Source organism: Oncorhynchus nerka, linkage group LG14, assembly GCF_034236695.1.
Source record: "Oncorhynchus nerka isolate Pitt River linkage group LG14, Oner_Uvic_2.0, whole genome shotgun sequence".
NCBI lineage: Eukaryota > Metazoa > Chordata > Actinopteri > Salmoniformes > Salmonidae > Oncorhynchus > Oncorhynchus nerka.
The window spans coordinates 43,616,721-43,632,695 of NC_088409.1; the positions used below are offsets into that span (position 1 = coordinate 43,616,721).

Here is a 15,975-nt window from a genome sequence, read left to right on the forward strand (position 1 = left end):
TTATTAGGCTTTTGCTACAATAACAAAAATACTTAATGACTGGCTCGCGTCTCTGGCAACCGAATCGATAGAACGAACGACCAGCCGGATTGGATAGCAACCCTAGATTTGTGTCGGGACTATGTCTTGTGGAAGGATGAAATAGTATTAATAAAATCATCAGAAGGACGTTTTTAATGAAAATATGTCAATCATTATTTGAATATGTTGGTAACCCGTTGTATACAAGTGATAATGCCCTCGAAGCCGGTGTTTGAAGGATATTTTGGCACAGTTTGCCGGCCCGAGACGAACCCGTTCCAATATATCCTTCAAACACCGGCTTATTGGGCATGATCACATACATGACATGAATGAATACGACAGTAGTTAATGATAAGTTGAAATAAGTAAAATAAGTCAAATATATATATTGTTCAACTCTTACCTGCATTGCTCTCTGAGACCTTTATCTATACGGTGTACGGCTGAGACAGAAGGGCCTGTGTTTTAACCAGACCACTTCCTTTGATACACATACCGTTCCCAAAACAGATGAGGACCTTCGACAATATTATCTTCTTTTTCATTTTGAAATGGAAATACATTTTGAGGTCATTGTAATTCAACAATTCAACAGTTGTATCTCTTCATGATACAACTGCTGGGGGCAAGAGAAACATGGTTCCCATTCAATCCCCATCTATTTGAAACGGTCAATACCATAATTAATATATCTGATTGTGGGTGCCAGTTTGGATAGCTCGATAGCTGACTGGCAGGAAAGTAAAAATAGAAGCATGATTAAAAAGTCGATTTCAAGAAGACATTGAAGCAACGGGAATCAGAAGGGAAGGTTGTTTTCACAGAGTCAACAAAAGTGTATGAATGACCTTTAATGATAATAAAAAAATAGTAATAATACATATTTATAAGTATATAGTATTTCTGTGTTGATAGTAATAGAAAAAACAATCCATTTGAGATCGGAATGCTCGGTCAGTGTTTTTATTGACTCTGAACAGCCCTTTTGACAGATGAAAAATATACATATATTCAACATAGATATACATGTACAGGTTATTGCCAAAATAATGGAAAGACTTGAGTTAATGAGGAATACAAAGTATATTGAACGCAGATGCTTCCACACAGGTGTTGTTCCTGAGTTATTGAAACAATTGATATCCCATCATGCTTAGGGTCATGTATAAAAATGCTGGGCAGGCCATTACTTTGGCTTATTATTTTGTCCCACATGGCTATGCCACCATAGGATGACAATGGCCCCATCCACAGGGCACGAGTGGTCACTGAATGATTTGATGAGCATTAACACTATGTAAAGCCATATGCCATGGCCAACTCAGTCGCCAGATCTCAACCCAATTGAACACTTATAAGAGATTCTGGAGCGGTGCCTGAGACAGCATTTTCCACCACCATCAACAAGACACAAAAGTATGGAATTTCTTATGGAAGAATGGTGTCGCATCCACCCAATAGAATTCGAGACCCTTGTAGAATCCACATGAAGGTGCATTGAAGCTGTTCTTTCTCGTGGTGGCCCAACGACCAATTAAGACACACTATGCTGGTGTTTCCTTTATTTTGGCGGCTACCTGTATATTTCAATGGAAGCTGTAGTACTTCAATACTTCAATCTGGCCACAAGAGGGAGCTCAAACACAGCTGGTAGAGAGACACCAACCATTAAATCCCGATTTGAGACTAATAAAAAAACATCATAGGTTTGTCTGTCAGTATATCATGGTTGGCACTGACTCTAAGATGTCCAATGGTTGCTCTAGCTTGCACATACACGTCTTTATATTCCCATGGTCTTGTTCCTCCTCCTTCCTCTCAACATCTCTTGTTCCACACAGAGCATGTAACAGTCTGCCACTCAGTCCCATGCCATCAAAGCTCCTAAGAAACTATCCAGAATCAAATGTCAGTTCCTTCAGGAAGCGCTTTCCTGAACATTATGTTCTGCTCACCTCCACCACTCATATGAGGTAAAGTTCAGGCATCAAAATGGCTGCCTAGCTGGGTCCTACACACATTGTAGAGTGGAGGGTGAAGATTGCAGTTTTCCCCACATAATGTAAACTGCTGAAACTGTAGCCAGGTTACCCAAGTCAGCCAGGTGAATGGAGGTTCAGCCCAAGGGGTAGGTCAGACAGACACAGGTAAGGGGGCAGGTGTAAAGTCAAAGTCAGTAGCGGCTGTGCTCGTCTGTTGCTGTGACAATGACGTCCATCCAGATCCTCATGGCCTCGGCGCTGGGCGCCACCAGGAAGAAGAGGCGCTCGTACGTCTTCACACAGAACGTAAGGCTGGGCCGCGGAGACTGAGCGCGAGAGAGAGAGAGAGAGAGAGAGAGAGAGAGAGATGAATGGTGAGAGAGCAATAATTATTGGGATTTGGTTCAAGCATTAAGTGCATGAATGGATAATCTCTTTATCAGTTGTGGTGATATCATGGGCACATTGTTCCCTCTCTATGGTGATAAAATACTGTATATGAGGACTCACTGAAGTGGCTGTGCGCAGGTGGTCATAGTAGACTTCCTCTATAGCCTGGAAGTAGATCACCCCCTTCAGCTTCCTCTCATCACAGTCTGAAGGTAAACAATAGTCAATTAGAGAGAGAACGAGAGAAAGAAAGAGAGAGACAGACACAAATCACATAGGCATTTAGTAGGGCTGTGGCGGTCATTACATTTTGTCAGCCGGTTATTGTCATGCAAAAGACTGCCAGTCTCATGGTAATTGACCGGCAATTAACATAAACACATTTAGTATCTCCAGGCCTCCACGCATACAACCTGCGTACAAACTTGCTGATACACACCTTGGAACATCTACATTTTTACAGACTTTTTTAAAAAGTAGAATAAATCAATTGAATATTCACCATCACAATAAATCCATTATTTATTTTAGGCAGGTCTAAAGAAACATTATGATATGAAGAAAATGTATTTCGGAGGAACAGAATATGATTTGGCCTACTGCATGTTATCTGGCTATGCTCAATGCCATAGGTCAGGGATACTCAACTCTTACCCTACGAGGTCCGGAGCCTGCTGCTTTTCTGTTCTACCTGATCATTAATTGCACACACCTGGTGTCCCACGTCTAAATCAGTCCCCTAATGCCAGGGGCGCAACTTTCACTGGGGACGTCCACCCCCAGTTTTGGAATGTGATACAAAACTAGGCAACGTTGTGCTTTAGGACCATGCGGACGCCTCCGAGCAGTCGGTTAGGCTGTTTGGAGTGTTTATCTGACTGAACTTTTTTTGAATAATTATGTCCCTCCCACTTCTAAAACCAAAGTTGCGCCCCTGCATGACGCGACTATAGGCTATTCATGATTTGAGAAATAATACAATTCACACTCCAAGGCGATTGATTACTCAAATTTGTTAACTTAGGGGTATAGGCTCGACCAATTATGCACCAAAGACATCTTAAAATAGTTTTATTTTATGTTTTTCTTCCATGAATAATAAGCGGTAAGTACTGTAGGCTTGCGTTTCTGTTACTTGCCTCAGGCTGCACAGCTGTTCTCTCATCAAACTATTCCTGCCCATTAAACTATTCTCAATTTAGTCTTGTCTTTACTAATATGTCAAATTAGTTTTGATTTAGAATGCCCATTATCAAATTGGCAGGAACAGGGGCAGGCAAATGGAGGCCGAGTGCTTTTCCACCGGTCTGTTTTTCAATGATGACAGGTAGCTACTTCGGTTATATAGTGGAGCATGTGCTTAATATGAGCAGCTGAGAAATAAATATAAGGAAGCTTATTTCACTCCAAGCCTCAAAACCTTTTCCGGAGCATGCTCTAGCTGCGCGACAGGTGATATTCCGCCCAAATTGTTTATGCCATGAGCTCTCCAACCCTGTTACTGCAGCTACCCATTGCTTAATTCGGAAAACCACGTGAAATATTTGCGGGAAAATGGATAGTTCACAAAGAAACATATTTCATTAAACTGTTGACAGCCCGTCTGCCTGCTCGAGAAAGGAATAAAGGAGAAAGGAGGAGATGGAAATGCATGGTAGTGAGATATTCTGTATAGCTAAAGGTAATGTGCCACCCAATTAATTCCCTATTACTAGGCTATTCAAAATCACCCTGCATAATCAATTTACCGACTGCGTCGCCGACTGCATTTACCGACTGCATCGTTCTCTACCAGACTCGTGGATAGACATTTTGGAGCATAGCATAAGGTAACCAGTCCATCCACTATGCATACTAATAAAATTCACACTCCAAGGCGATTGATTACTCAAATTTGTTAACTTAGGGGTATAGGCTCGACCAATTATGCACCAAAGACATCTTAAAATAGTTTTATTTTATGTTTTTCTTCCATGAATAATAAGTGGTAAGTACTGTATATCTGCACAATAATAATTTTAATTAAAAAAAAAAATTGGGCTTGAGTTCATATGCCTATGTGTATGCAATCCCGTTATGCCCTCAGATGAACCATAATTCAAGCAAAGAGTCTATACAGGATTAAGATTGAATCCTACTACACCGGCTCTGACGCTCATCGGATGTGGCAGGGCTGGAAAACAATTACGGACTACAAAGGGAAACCCAGCTGCGAGCTACCCAGTGACACAGGAAACACTGAAGCATGCATGAGAGCACCAGCTGTTCTGGACGACTGTGTGATAACGCTTTCGGTAGCCGATGTGAGCAAGACCTTTAAACAGGTCAATATTCACAAAGCCGCATGGCCAGACGGATTACCTGGACATGTACTCAGAGCATGCGTGGACCAACTGGCAAGTGTCTTCACTGACATTTTCAACCTCTCCCTGACAGAGTCTGTAATACCTACATGTTTTAAGCAGACCACCATAGTCCCTGTGCCCAAGGAAGAGAAGATAACCTGCCTAAATTATTACCACACCGTAGCACTCACGTCGGTAAACATGAAGTGCTTTGAAAGGCTGGTCATGGCTCACATCAACAGCATCCTCCCGGATACCCTAGACCCACTCCAATTCGCATACCGCCCCAACAGATCCAGAGATGACGCAATCTCAATCACACTCCACACTGCCCTTTCCCACCTGGACAAAAGGAACACCTATGTGAGAATGCTGTTCACTGACTGCAGCTCAGCGTTCAACACCATAGTGTCCACAAAGCTCATCACTAAGGACCCTGGGACTAAACACCTCCCTCTGCAACTGGATCCTGGGCTTCCTGACGGGCTGCCCCCAGGTGGTAATGTTAGGCAACAACACGTCTGCTACACTGATACTCAACACTGGGGACCCTCAGTGTTCTGGCAGTGTGGTGCCAGAACAACAACCTCTCCCTCAATGTGAGCAAGACAAATTAGCTGATCGTGGACTACAGGAAAAGGTGGGCCGAACAGGCCCCCATTAATGTCGACATGGCTGTGGTGGAGCCGGTCGAGAGTTTCAAGTTCTTTGGTGTCCACATCACCAATGAACTATCATGGTCCAAACACACCAAGACAGTCATGAAGAGGGCACAACAACACATTTTCCCCCTCAAGAGACTGAAAAGATTTGGCATGGGTCCCCAGATCCTCAAAAAGTTATACAGTTGCACCATCGAGAGCATCCTGACCTGTTGCATCACTGCCTGGTATTTCAACTGCTCGGCATCTGACCGCAAGGCACTACAGAGGGTAGTGCTTTTACGACCCAGTACATCACTGGGGTCAAGTTCCTGCCATCCAGGACCTATATACTAGGCGGTGTCAGAGAAAACCCCCAAAAATTGTCAAAGACTCCAGTCACCCAAGTCATAGACCTTTTTCTCTGCTACCGTACGGCAAGCGGTACCGGAGCGCCAAGTTTAGGACCAAAAGGCTCCTGAACAGCTTCAACCCCCAAGCCATACGACTTCTGTACAATTAACGAAATGGCCACCGGATTATTAATATTTGTTTTTTACACTGCTGCTACTCGCTGTTTATTATCTATGCATAGTCACTTCACCCCTACCTACATTTACAAATGACCTCGACTAACCTGTACCCCCGCACATTGACTCGGTACCGGTACCCCCTGTATATAGCCTTGTTATTGTTATTTTATTGTGTTACTTTTTATTATTTTTTACTTTATTTTATTTGGTAAATATTTTATTAACTCTTTCTTGAACTGCATTGTTTGTTAAGGGCTTGTAAGTAAGCATTTCACGGTAAGGACTACACATGTTGTATTCGGCACATGTGACAAATAAAGTTGTTTTGATTTTGATGCATAAGCTATAATATGCCTACGGGTGTTTTTAAATATCATCACCTTAGAAAGCTGTCCATTAGGCTTTGAAACAACATCTACAATAACCATGTTTTACAATCAGTTTCAACCTGCTGTTGAACTTCTTTCTTCAAATTGATCCTCAGAGTGAGGTGAGTTTTAAAAGCACGATACTGTTTTGATGAAAAGTGTTTGATGTGATTTTCAAATGCATTTGCATTGATGTCAGAGTGGTTAGAGGGACAACAGAGCCCTGAATACCAGGCCATTAGGAACTGATGATCATTAGCAAGTTGGGTACTATCTAAGCATGTCCAGAGTGCATAACAAGAGATTACCTTAACTCAACTTCACATGGAAATTTACAGCGGTCATGACTCAAGACTGCCGGTGTGGCGGTAATAGGGTCACCACAACAGCCCTAGCATTTAGGCTTATACATACCAATACCCACCACACCCACACAGTCTCTCTCTCTCAGCCCCCTCACCTGTGTAGTAGGCTAGCCGCCTGTGGTCCATATCGAAGAGGAACCACCTCCTCCTCCAGGTCTTGACCCGCCCCCCTCGCTTGGTCAAGAAGCCGGCACAGCGGCGAGGGGACATACGCAGGCCCATGCACCCCGCCACCCCGTGACCCAGCGACTCCACGTGGGCCCGCAGGTCAAAGTTCGCAGAGAGGAAAAGAGGTAGGGAACGCTGAGAAAAAGAATGAGTATAATGTATATAGTTTCACTATAAATATGCAAAATTAAACAGATCAATGTTACAAGATTAGTGAGAAGGAGACAGACAGAAAGAAAGACAGATTGAGAGAGCAATAAACAGGGAGAAAGGAGAGGTTGGTGAAAGGATGTATAGCACTATAGAGAACACAGACAGACAGACAGACAGACAGACAGACAGACAGACAGACAGACAGACAGACAGACAGACAGACAATACAGAGTTGACAGCCAGACAATACAGAGTTGACAGCCAGACAGAAAGACAGAGCAGCCATAGGAACAGACAGAGTTGACAACCAGCCAGCCAGAGCAGACAGACAGACAGTCAGACAGACAAACGTACCTCAAGGGAGTTGGGGACTGGACTAGTGGTTTTTGGCTGCTCCTCTGGGTCAGGGACTGGCCTGGTCTGGGACTCTACTGGTTCTGCTGCTCCTCGGCCATCCAGCTCTCTCTGCCTCTTCTCCTCCACTATCACCTGCCTCCTTTCCTCCTGGATCAACACACATGCTCTATCTCAATTATCCACTTCCTTGTATCCTATCTCCTCGTGTCCTTATTAATCATATTGCCTCCATTCGAAGAGGTGCCTCCCTTCAAAGACCTTTTTTCAATTTGTTTTTCATTTTTTAGAAAGATGCATACTTTTATTGAAAACAGGGGGGTTAAGATGAAGTACAATATCTAGGCTGAGGCATATACACTCCCCTACGTATTTATTTGGACAGTGAAGCTAAAAGTTCATTTGGCTCCATACGCCCAGCATTTTGGACTTGAGATGACATTTTTTTTATATGAGGCGTCAGTACAGAAGGGCACCTTTTACTTGAGGGTATTTTCATACATCTGTTTTACCGTTTAGAAATGAAAGCACTTTATGCACATAAACCCCATTTGAAGGTGTCATAAGTATTTAGACAATTTCACTTAAAAGGTTAGCATGTTTTGGGGGCATGATCCGTGTGCATCTGTAACTTTCTCATTCATTATTATTCTCGATTCATTCGTGATTAACCGTAATCATGGTAGCATCCACATGAATGTAGGAGTGTTCAGAAATATATTCTATTCTTATTTCCAATAAAAGTGACACCAAAATGACACAATACATGATTTACTATTCATTTCTATTGGGCACAACATAATCTGAAACACAACCAAAACAAATTGCAAATGCATCCAACAAGTTTGTAGAGTCGCACGCTTTATGTAATAATTGAGTGCTAGGAATATGGGACCAAATACTACATTTTTGACTACATTTAATACACTATAAGTGAAATTGTCCAAATACTCATGACACCTTCAAAATGGGGGCACTAGACACATTCATTGCATTCATTTCTAAACGGTAAAACAGATATGTATGAAAATACCCTAAAATAAAAGGTGAAATTCTATACTGACGCCTCATATAAAACAAGTTTTAGCTTCACTGTCCAAATGAATACATTGGGGAGTGTATTTGCTCAGTGTTGGAGACACAGTAATGATGACATAGTTTGGTTTTGTTCGTTTTCTATGAAGTGTTCTTCCATTTCACAGTCTGTTTTCTTCTGGTGGTCATGTTGATTATCTATGGTAATCAGTCAGTTGTCACACAACAGGGTTGTGTTCATTAAGCAACAAGCAGAAGAAAACCGACTGAAACAGGGAGGGACTACCTGAATTAATCGTCCAGTAACGTTTTTAAACGTTTTGTTACAGTGTGCCCTAATGAATATGACCCGGCATGTCTAAAGCTGTGTGTCTCTGGTGATTAGGGATGTTAGTGGTGGTGACTCACCCTCTCTTTGAGAAGCCTCTCTCTCTCTGCCTTGGCCTCCTTCAGTCTCCTCTCAATCTCAACCAGGTTTAACAGTCCCAGACTCGGGCTGGAGGGAGAAGGAAAAATACATACATGTCAGCAGAGTTATTGGTATTATTGTCGTCAAGGACGCAGACACAGATGTACAAACATACAGACCAGTGCACACACGCCCACACAGAGTGAGAGCAGCGTTTATATTTCACTCACACACACCTAGCAAACTCACCTGGCCAGTCTATCACACTCCACATCACATCAACTACATCTCCACTCTGACCCAATCACCCAATAAATCTTCCACAGACAACTCATCACATTCCCTCTCCTCCTGACAGACAATCAGATACCTCCTCTTATTCACTCACAATAGAATCACACTAACGTGTTTCTTTAAACTTTGTGTGACTTTAGACATTTTTTCCCTCCACTGACCTGGCAGCACGGGAGCTACTAGCACTGTTACAGGGGGTGAGGAGACCACTGCCATTGCTGGGCCCAGGTCTGTGCCCGTTGCTGTGCCCATTGCTGTGCCGGTGGGAGGGGAGGGGGGAAGTGAAGCGTTCTGGGCTCGGACTGTCAGGTACCATTCTCACCAGCCCTGTGAAAGAGATAGAGAGAGAGAGACACACAGAGAGAGAGAGAGACAGAGAGACACACAGAGAGAGAGAGACACAGAGAGAGAGAGAGAGAGAGACACAGAGAGAGAGAGAGAGAGAGAGAGAGAGAGAGAGAGAGAGAGAGAAAGAGAAAGAGGAAGGGACACAAAAACAGCACACATAGCACTTATTATATTATATAAGAGACATGGTAAGGAGAGCACGAGAAAGGGGGAGAGAATGGAGAGAGCAGAAGAGAAAAAATAGGGGGCCGGAGAATTGGATGACAGTGCAGACATACAAACACACACACAGTGGGTTAGAGAGAGAGTAAAAAAAATGAGATTTAGGCAACAGTGGAGCAAACAAACTGAACAGAATTTCTAAACTAAAGAACAGCCATAGACTAGTAGCCCCACTGGCTCATCCAGTTCATACAGCTATATCCTGCTCACGGCATGGTAATAACACACAGCTACATCTGCTACTGACACGTCTTAGCAGACACTGAAAAGGCAGAGAGAGAGAGAGAGATGAAGAAAGAGAGAGAGAGAAGCAGAGAGAGAGAGAGACGCAGAGAAAGAGATGGAGAAAGAGAGATAAGCAGAGAGAGAGAGAGACGCAGAGAAAGAGATGGAGAAAGAGAGAAGCAGAGAGAGAGACAGGGAGAGAGAGAGAGATATGGGGTGGAACTAAACAAATACACAGACAAAGACAGAGGATCAAAGAGAAAGAGAAAGCAAAAATGTAAAAATGCTCTGAGGTAGAGCAAATGAAAAAAATGAATTCATAATTAAACACCAATCATAGGTCACCTTGCACCGAGACCGGCCTATCGGCGAGCTTATTGTTGCGGTGCGAGCTCCGTCTCCGGGGTAAACTGGCGGATTCTTTGGCTTGTTCCTGAAGTTAGGGAATAACACTGTGAGTTTGTGTTTCAGTACATTACTGGGAGAAAAACAACAAGTGAGTCAAATCAGTGTTTATGTACAGTGGCAAGAAAAAGTATGTGAACCCTTTGGAATTACCTGGATTTCTGCATAAATTTGTCATAAAATTTTATCTGATCTTCATCATAGTCAGAACAATAGACAAACACAGTCTTCTTAAACTTTTTCTTGTCTATATTGAATACACAATTTAAACATTGACACTGTAGGTTGGAAAAAGTATGTGAACCCCTAGGCTAATTACTTTTCCAAAAGCTAATTGGAGTCAGGAGTCAGCTAACCTGGAGTCCAATCAATGAGACGAGATTGAATATGTTGGCTAGAGCTGCCCTGCCCTATAAAAAAAACTTACTCACAAAATGTTGGTTTGCTATTCACAAGAAGCATTGCCTGATGTGAACCATGCCTAAAAAAAAGAGATCTCAGAAAACCTAATATTAAAAATGGTTGTACTTGCATAAAGCTGCAAAGGGTTACAAAAGTATCTCTAAAAGCCTTGATGTTCATCAGTCCACGATAAGACAAATTGTCTACAAATGGAGAAAGTTCAGCACTGTTGCTACTCTCCCTAGGAGTGGCTGTCCTGCAAAGATTACTGCAGCAGCACAGATCAGAATGTTCAATGAGGTTAAGAAGAATCCTAGAGTGTCACCTAAAGATTTACAGAAAACTCTGGAACATGCTAACATCTCTGTTGACGAGTCTACGACACGTAAAACACTAAACAAAAATGGTGTTCATGGGAGGACACCATGGAAGAAGCCACTGCTGTCCAAACAAAACATTGCTGCACGTCTGAAGTTCGCAAAAGAGCACCTGGATGTTCCACAGTGCTTCTGGAAAAATATTCTGTGGACAGATTAAACTAAAAGTGAGTTGTTTGGAAGGAACATGTGTGGAGAGAAAAAGGCACAACATCAAAACCTCATCCCAACTGTAAAGTATGGTGGAGAGAGCATCATGGTTTGGGGCTGCTTTGCTGCCTCAAGGCCTGGACAGCTTGCTATCATCGACGGAAAAATGAATTCCCAAGTTTATCAAGACATTTTGCAGGAGAATGAAAGGCTATCTGTCCGCCAATTGAAGGAAGTAAATCAACAACAGAATGGCTTCAACAGAAGAAAATACTCCTTCTGGAGTGGCCCAGTCAGAGTCCTGACCTCAACCCGATTTAAAATGCTGTGGCATGACCTCGAGAGAGCAGTTCACACCAGACATCCTAAGAATATTGCTGAACTGAAACAGTTTTGTAAAGATGAATGGTCCAAAATTCCTCCTGACCGTTGTGCAGATCTGATCCGCAACTACAGAAAATGTCTGTTTGAGTGTATTACTGCCAAAGGAGGGTCAACCAGTTATTAAATGCAAGGGTTCACATACTTTTCCCACCCTGCACTGTGAATGTTTACACGGTGTGTTCAATAAAGACATGAAAACGTATAATTGCTAGTGTGTTACTAGTTTAAGCAGACTATGATTGTCTATTGTTGTGACTTAGATGAAGATCAGATCAAATTTGATTACCATCTTATGCAGACATCCAGGTCATTCCAAAGGGTTCACATACTTTTTCTTGCCACTGTATGTGTCACATACAAGTGGCAAACATGATCCGTGTCAACGGTAACAGCCCGGCAACACACCTGAGGTGATTTGTGAATGGTCAGCGGCGAGAGTGACATCGTGCAAGGGACCGAGCTGGGGATGTTGGACCAATCAGCGAGTGGCTTCTTCTCTTTCAAGACCTGATAAGAGATGGGAGTATGACCATTATATAACCGGTTATGGCATAAACTCAGCCATGAAGAGGACAATGAAAAAAGAGACAAGTGAATGTTGTTGTTATAGGTTGGCCAGACCGTCAGTCATCAGACCTGGATGACCACACGACACACTAAGACGGTCGTGTCAACATTTAGCCATGGCACATAATGAAAGGACATAGTGGGAGTGTAACAAGTAGCAAAATACATTCTGCAACTCACTGAGAATGGAAAATGCATGCCAGCTCTCAGGAACCACCTTAATGAGTTAAAAAAAATGATCTCCCTCTCACTATATCTCGCTTTCCCCTCCTTCCCTCCCACCCCTTCTCCCTGACTCACAGACACATGAGCAATTCAGAAGCGGCATGCATTCTCCGTTAACCCGTCTCAGTCTCTCTCTCTCTCCTGTCTGGAAGAGCAATGAAATCCATTTCTCTCTGCCAAAAACAGTGCCATCTCTTCTCATTAGTGACTCCTACCCATATGACTACCCTAGCATGTCATACAAAGTCATATTGCATTCAGACACAGTTGTACAGAAACACACTGTCTGTCCCTCCTTTCTACCCCTATCTGCCACTCCCTCCCTCACTCCCTCTCTCGTCCTAGTATTAACTGACACACTTAGCCTGTATTAAATGCCTTTTCTGATTAACCCAATCTACAGACACTTGAAGCATGCATATTTGATTTGTGGTGTCTCTCAGCTTACCGGTGTTGTTGCGACGCTTTTAAGTTCTCTCAGCTTGTCTTCTCTCTCTCCCTCATAGTCACCCTCCCCTGTTCTGCTTTTCTCTTCCCTGTTTCTTCCTTCCCTCCCTCCCTACCTCCCTCCCTCCCTTCAGTCATGCCTCTCTCTCGCTCACTCTCTATGCTCAGTTGTGCTCTTTCCCTGTCTCTAACTAGTCTCCTCCCCCTTTTCAACTTGCCCTGTTATAATACTAATCAAAGGCATGTCATTGGTTCAACAACAAACCATATCACTGTCCAAGCAGGGAGTTGACAAATCATACACTTTGGCGCTTCGGACAACCATTATGAATATTGAATAAAAACACCGGCAACAATGGACATTCTTATCTAGCTTCCAAGCACTTCATTTAAATGTTACATTTGAGTCATTTAGCAGATGCAGTTTGTACATTCATCTTAAGATAGCTCGGTGGTACAACCACATATAACAGGCATAGAAAGTACATTTTTTCCTCGATAACGTAGCTATCAGTAGATCAGTAGGTGACATGACAGAACTTGGGAAGGTTGAAAACTAGGCGGGCTGCAGTGTTCTGGGTAAGTTGCAGGGGTTTGACGGCACAAGCGGGACTTCAGACACTTCATTTAATGTATCATATTTATCATACTTGGGCCACCGGGAATATAAGACATAATAATTTCCCTGATAAATAATAAATAAATAAAGTTAAAAGTTCTGACATTTGCTGGTCATCAGTCTCTGTTCCCCTTATTACCCTTTGAGTGGGGTGGAGCAACTCTTTCCTCTCCTTCCTCAAGGCATTCATCTCTCTCTCCTTCTCTCTCTCCATCTCCTTCAACTGCTTCTCAAGCTGCTGGACTCGCTCCTGAAGGAAGCAATCAATAAGGAAAAGAAATCGACAAATGAAACGTCAGGCACTTATTAATATTAAACACCGGGGTCATTCTGTCTCCTGTCATTCCTGTACTGTGTGTTCAGTGGCATGTTCGACAGAGGATGTCGTTGTTAGTATTATAGAGTTGTTGTGTTAAATATGCGCAGTGTCTTATCTGTTATGTCTCATGTTAATCTAGGTATGTTCAATGGCACACCTTCCAGCATCCATTTGAGTTATGAGAGGAGATGTGGGACGAATAACAGAGGAGAGGAGTGAGAGATGGCAGGGAAGAAAGATTTAGTGATGTCAACTCAGCACAGTTCATATGTCAGAGACGAGGAGATAGAGACAGAGAGAGAGAGAGAGAGAGGTATAGAGATGAGCTGTCAACCCAAGCAAGGCCACAGTGCAGCTGAATCAACTCTCTCCCACACTCTCCTCCCCTCTTTCCATCACTATCACTTGTTTCATCTCTCTTTCTCTATTCTCCCACTTTTCCACCTCATCACATGATATCCTAAGTTTATCCTCTTTCTTCTCTCTCCTCACGATACAATCCTTCCTTTAATCCTTCAACCCCTCCCCTCCCCACCACTACCCCTTTTACCTTCCCTCTCCATTCTCTACTTTTAGTCCCTCTCCTCTCCTCCAATTCCTCTATTGACCAGCCCTCCCTCCCTCCCTCCCTCCCTCCCTCCCTCCCTCCCTCCCTCCCAAAGGTGCTTCTGATGCAATTGCCTAACTTGTTTGTGCAGTCATGTGACAGTGGAGGGTGATGCCATAGAGTGTGAGGAGAAGGGAGAGTTTGAGAAGAGGAGGATGAGGGGATGGGGGTTACTTGTGAAGAGCCGTTTCCAAACAGAGAGTGACTACCATTGGGGGCACAGAGTGGGGCGAGAGGAAGAGGGCATTTAGAGAGAGTATGTGGTGTTGGATACACTTCTAACCAAACCAGTAGAACCTGCTTGGAGATGTGAGATTCTCTGAAATGTTGTTGTCTTCTTATTTGACGACCCTGGCTTACCTGCGCTGAGTTGACAGCATGCTTTTGGCATGAGATCTCCTTCTCCTTCTCTTCGTCGTTCCCTCTCTCCTTCCCTTCTATCTTTCCTTCGCTCTCCTCCTCCTCTATTCCGGCCTCGCTCTCCAGGACACGGAATTCCCAGTCCTCGAACACCCGGCAGGCTGCATCCACCATCTCTTTCTCCTGGGAGAGAGAGAGAGAGGGACGGAGGGAAAGAGAGATGGAACAGAGAGAGAGAGAAAGAGATCGGGATGGAGGGAGAGAGAGAAACGGAGGGAAAGAGAGACGGAAAAGAGAGAGATGGAGGGAAAAAGAGAGTGTGATGGAGGGATGCAGAGAGAGAGAAAGTGATGAAAGAAAGATGCAGAAGGAGAGGAATAGACAGAAAATGGAAGAAAGCTGTCGATTAGTACAGAAAGAGCCTGTGGCTTAGAATACTAAAACAAAAATCAACTGGTTAGACCACTCCATTCAAGAACATTAATTAAACACAGACCATAAACCCTAAGTCCTAGGTCTCTAGCTTGTGTCCCAAAGGCCAGCCTATTCTCTATTTAGTACACTACCTTTGACCAGGGCCGATAGGGCTCTTGTTAAAAGTGCTGCACTATATTGGGAATAGGGTGCCATGTGGGACACATCCTCTGCCATCAGAATGACACGCCATTGTCAGTGTCACTGCCAAAATGCACAATGAACCCTTTGTCTGCCTGCCTGCATGTCTGTCTCAGATACCTCGATGACACTTTGACCTATCAGGTATGAAGAGGTACTACAAAGATAACTAGTACCGCCGACAAGAAAGAACATACAGTTACTGAAGTCAAATAGAACAGAACTATGTCTTTGTGTCCCTGAGGCAAGCTTAGCTAGCTATCGTGTCCCAAGGCAGTAAGTCGTGAATGTGGATAGTGTTATGTTCTATGGCGCTGTTGTTTGTTACACTGTATCTTCGTCTTCATGTACTCTTTCCTCTTCTTTCCCCTTGGGTTCTCATGCAATCCTTTATAACCATGACCAGGGAGATTTGAATTGGAACACATGATGTTAAATGGGTTCCAACCAGAGGCAGTGTGAGACCATGCTGTCACTGGCACCTGAATTCAACTGTATATGAGGCTAGAGCAAAAGCTAGCTCTCCACTGCACAAAGTTGACTTCACTTCAGGTCTCAGGGCAGGTGATGTCACTCTGCCAGGCTAGGCTACCTGTGAACTACCCCTACTACATCTAGCCAGACAAACAGGAAGAAGATGCA

At 43.5% G+C, this 15,975-nt stretch overlaps 1 protein-coding gene across 2 annotated transcripts in view; it reads right to left on the bottom strand.

Moving 5' to 3' along the window:
- Positions 1–973: 973 nt before the first annotated feature.
- Positions 974–15,975, bottom strand: part of LOC115141174 (pleckstrin homology-like domain family B member 3) — a 28,733-nt gene continuing 13,731 nt past the window's right edge. For both annotated transcript variants that reach the window (XM_065000105.1, XM_065000104.1), the window contains exons 6-15: positions 14,719–14,901; positions 13,572–13,682; positions 11,980–12,081; positions 10,202–10,289; positions 9,223–9,388; positions 8,767–8,854; positions 7,324–7,473; positions 6,744–6,951; positions 2,517–2,602; positions 974–2,332 (exon numbers count right to left, since the gene is read on the bottom strand). In XM_065000105.1, coding sequence (XP_064856177.1) covers positions 2,198–2,332; positions 2,517–2,602; positions 6,744–6,951; positions 7,324–7,473; positions 8,767–8,854; positions 9,223–9,388; positions 10,202–10,289; positions 11,980–12,081; positions 13,572–13,682; positions 14,719–14,901 — 1,317 coding nt within the window. In that variant the 3' untranslated portion in view covers positions 974–2,197. The remainder of the gene's footprint in view (positions 2,333–2,516; positions 2,603–6,743; positions 6,952–7,323; positions 7,474–8,766; positions 8,855–9,222; positions 9,389–10,201; positions 10,290–11,979; positions 12,082–13,571; positions 13,683–14,718; positions 14,902–15,975) is intronic.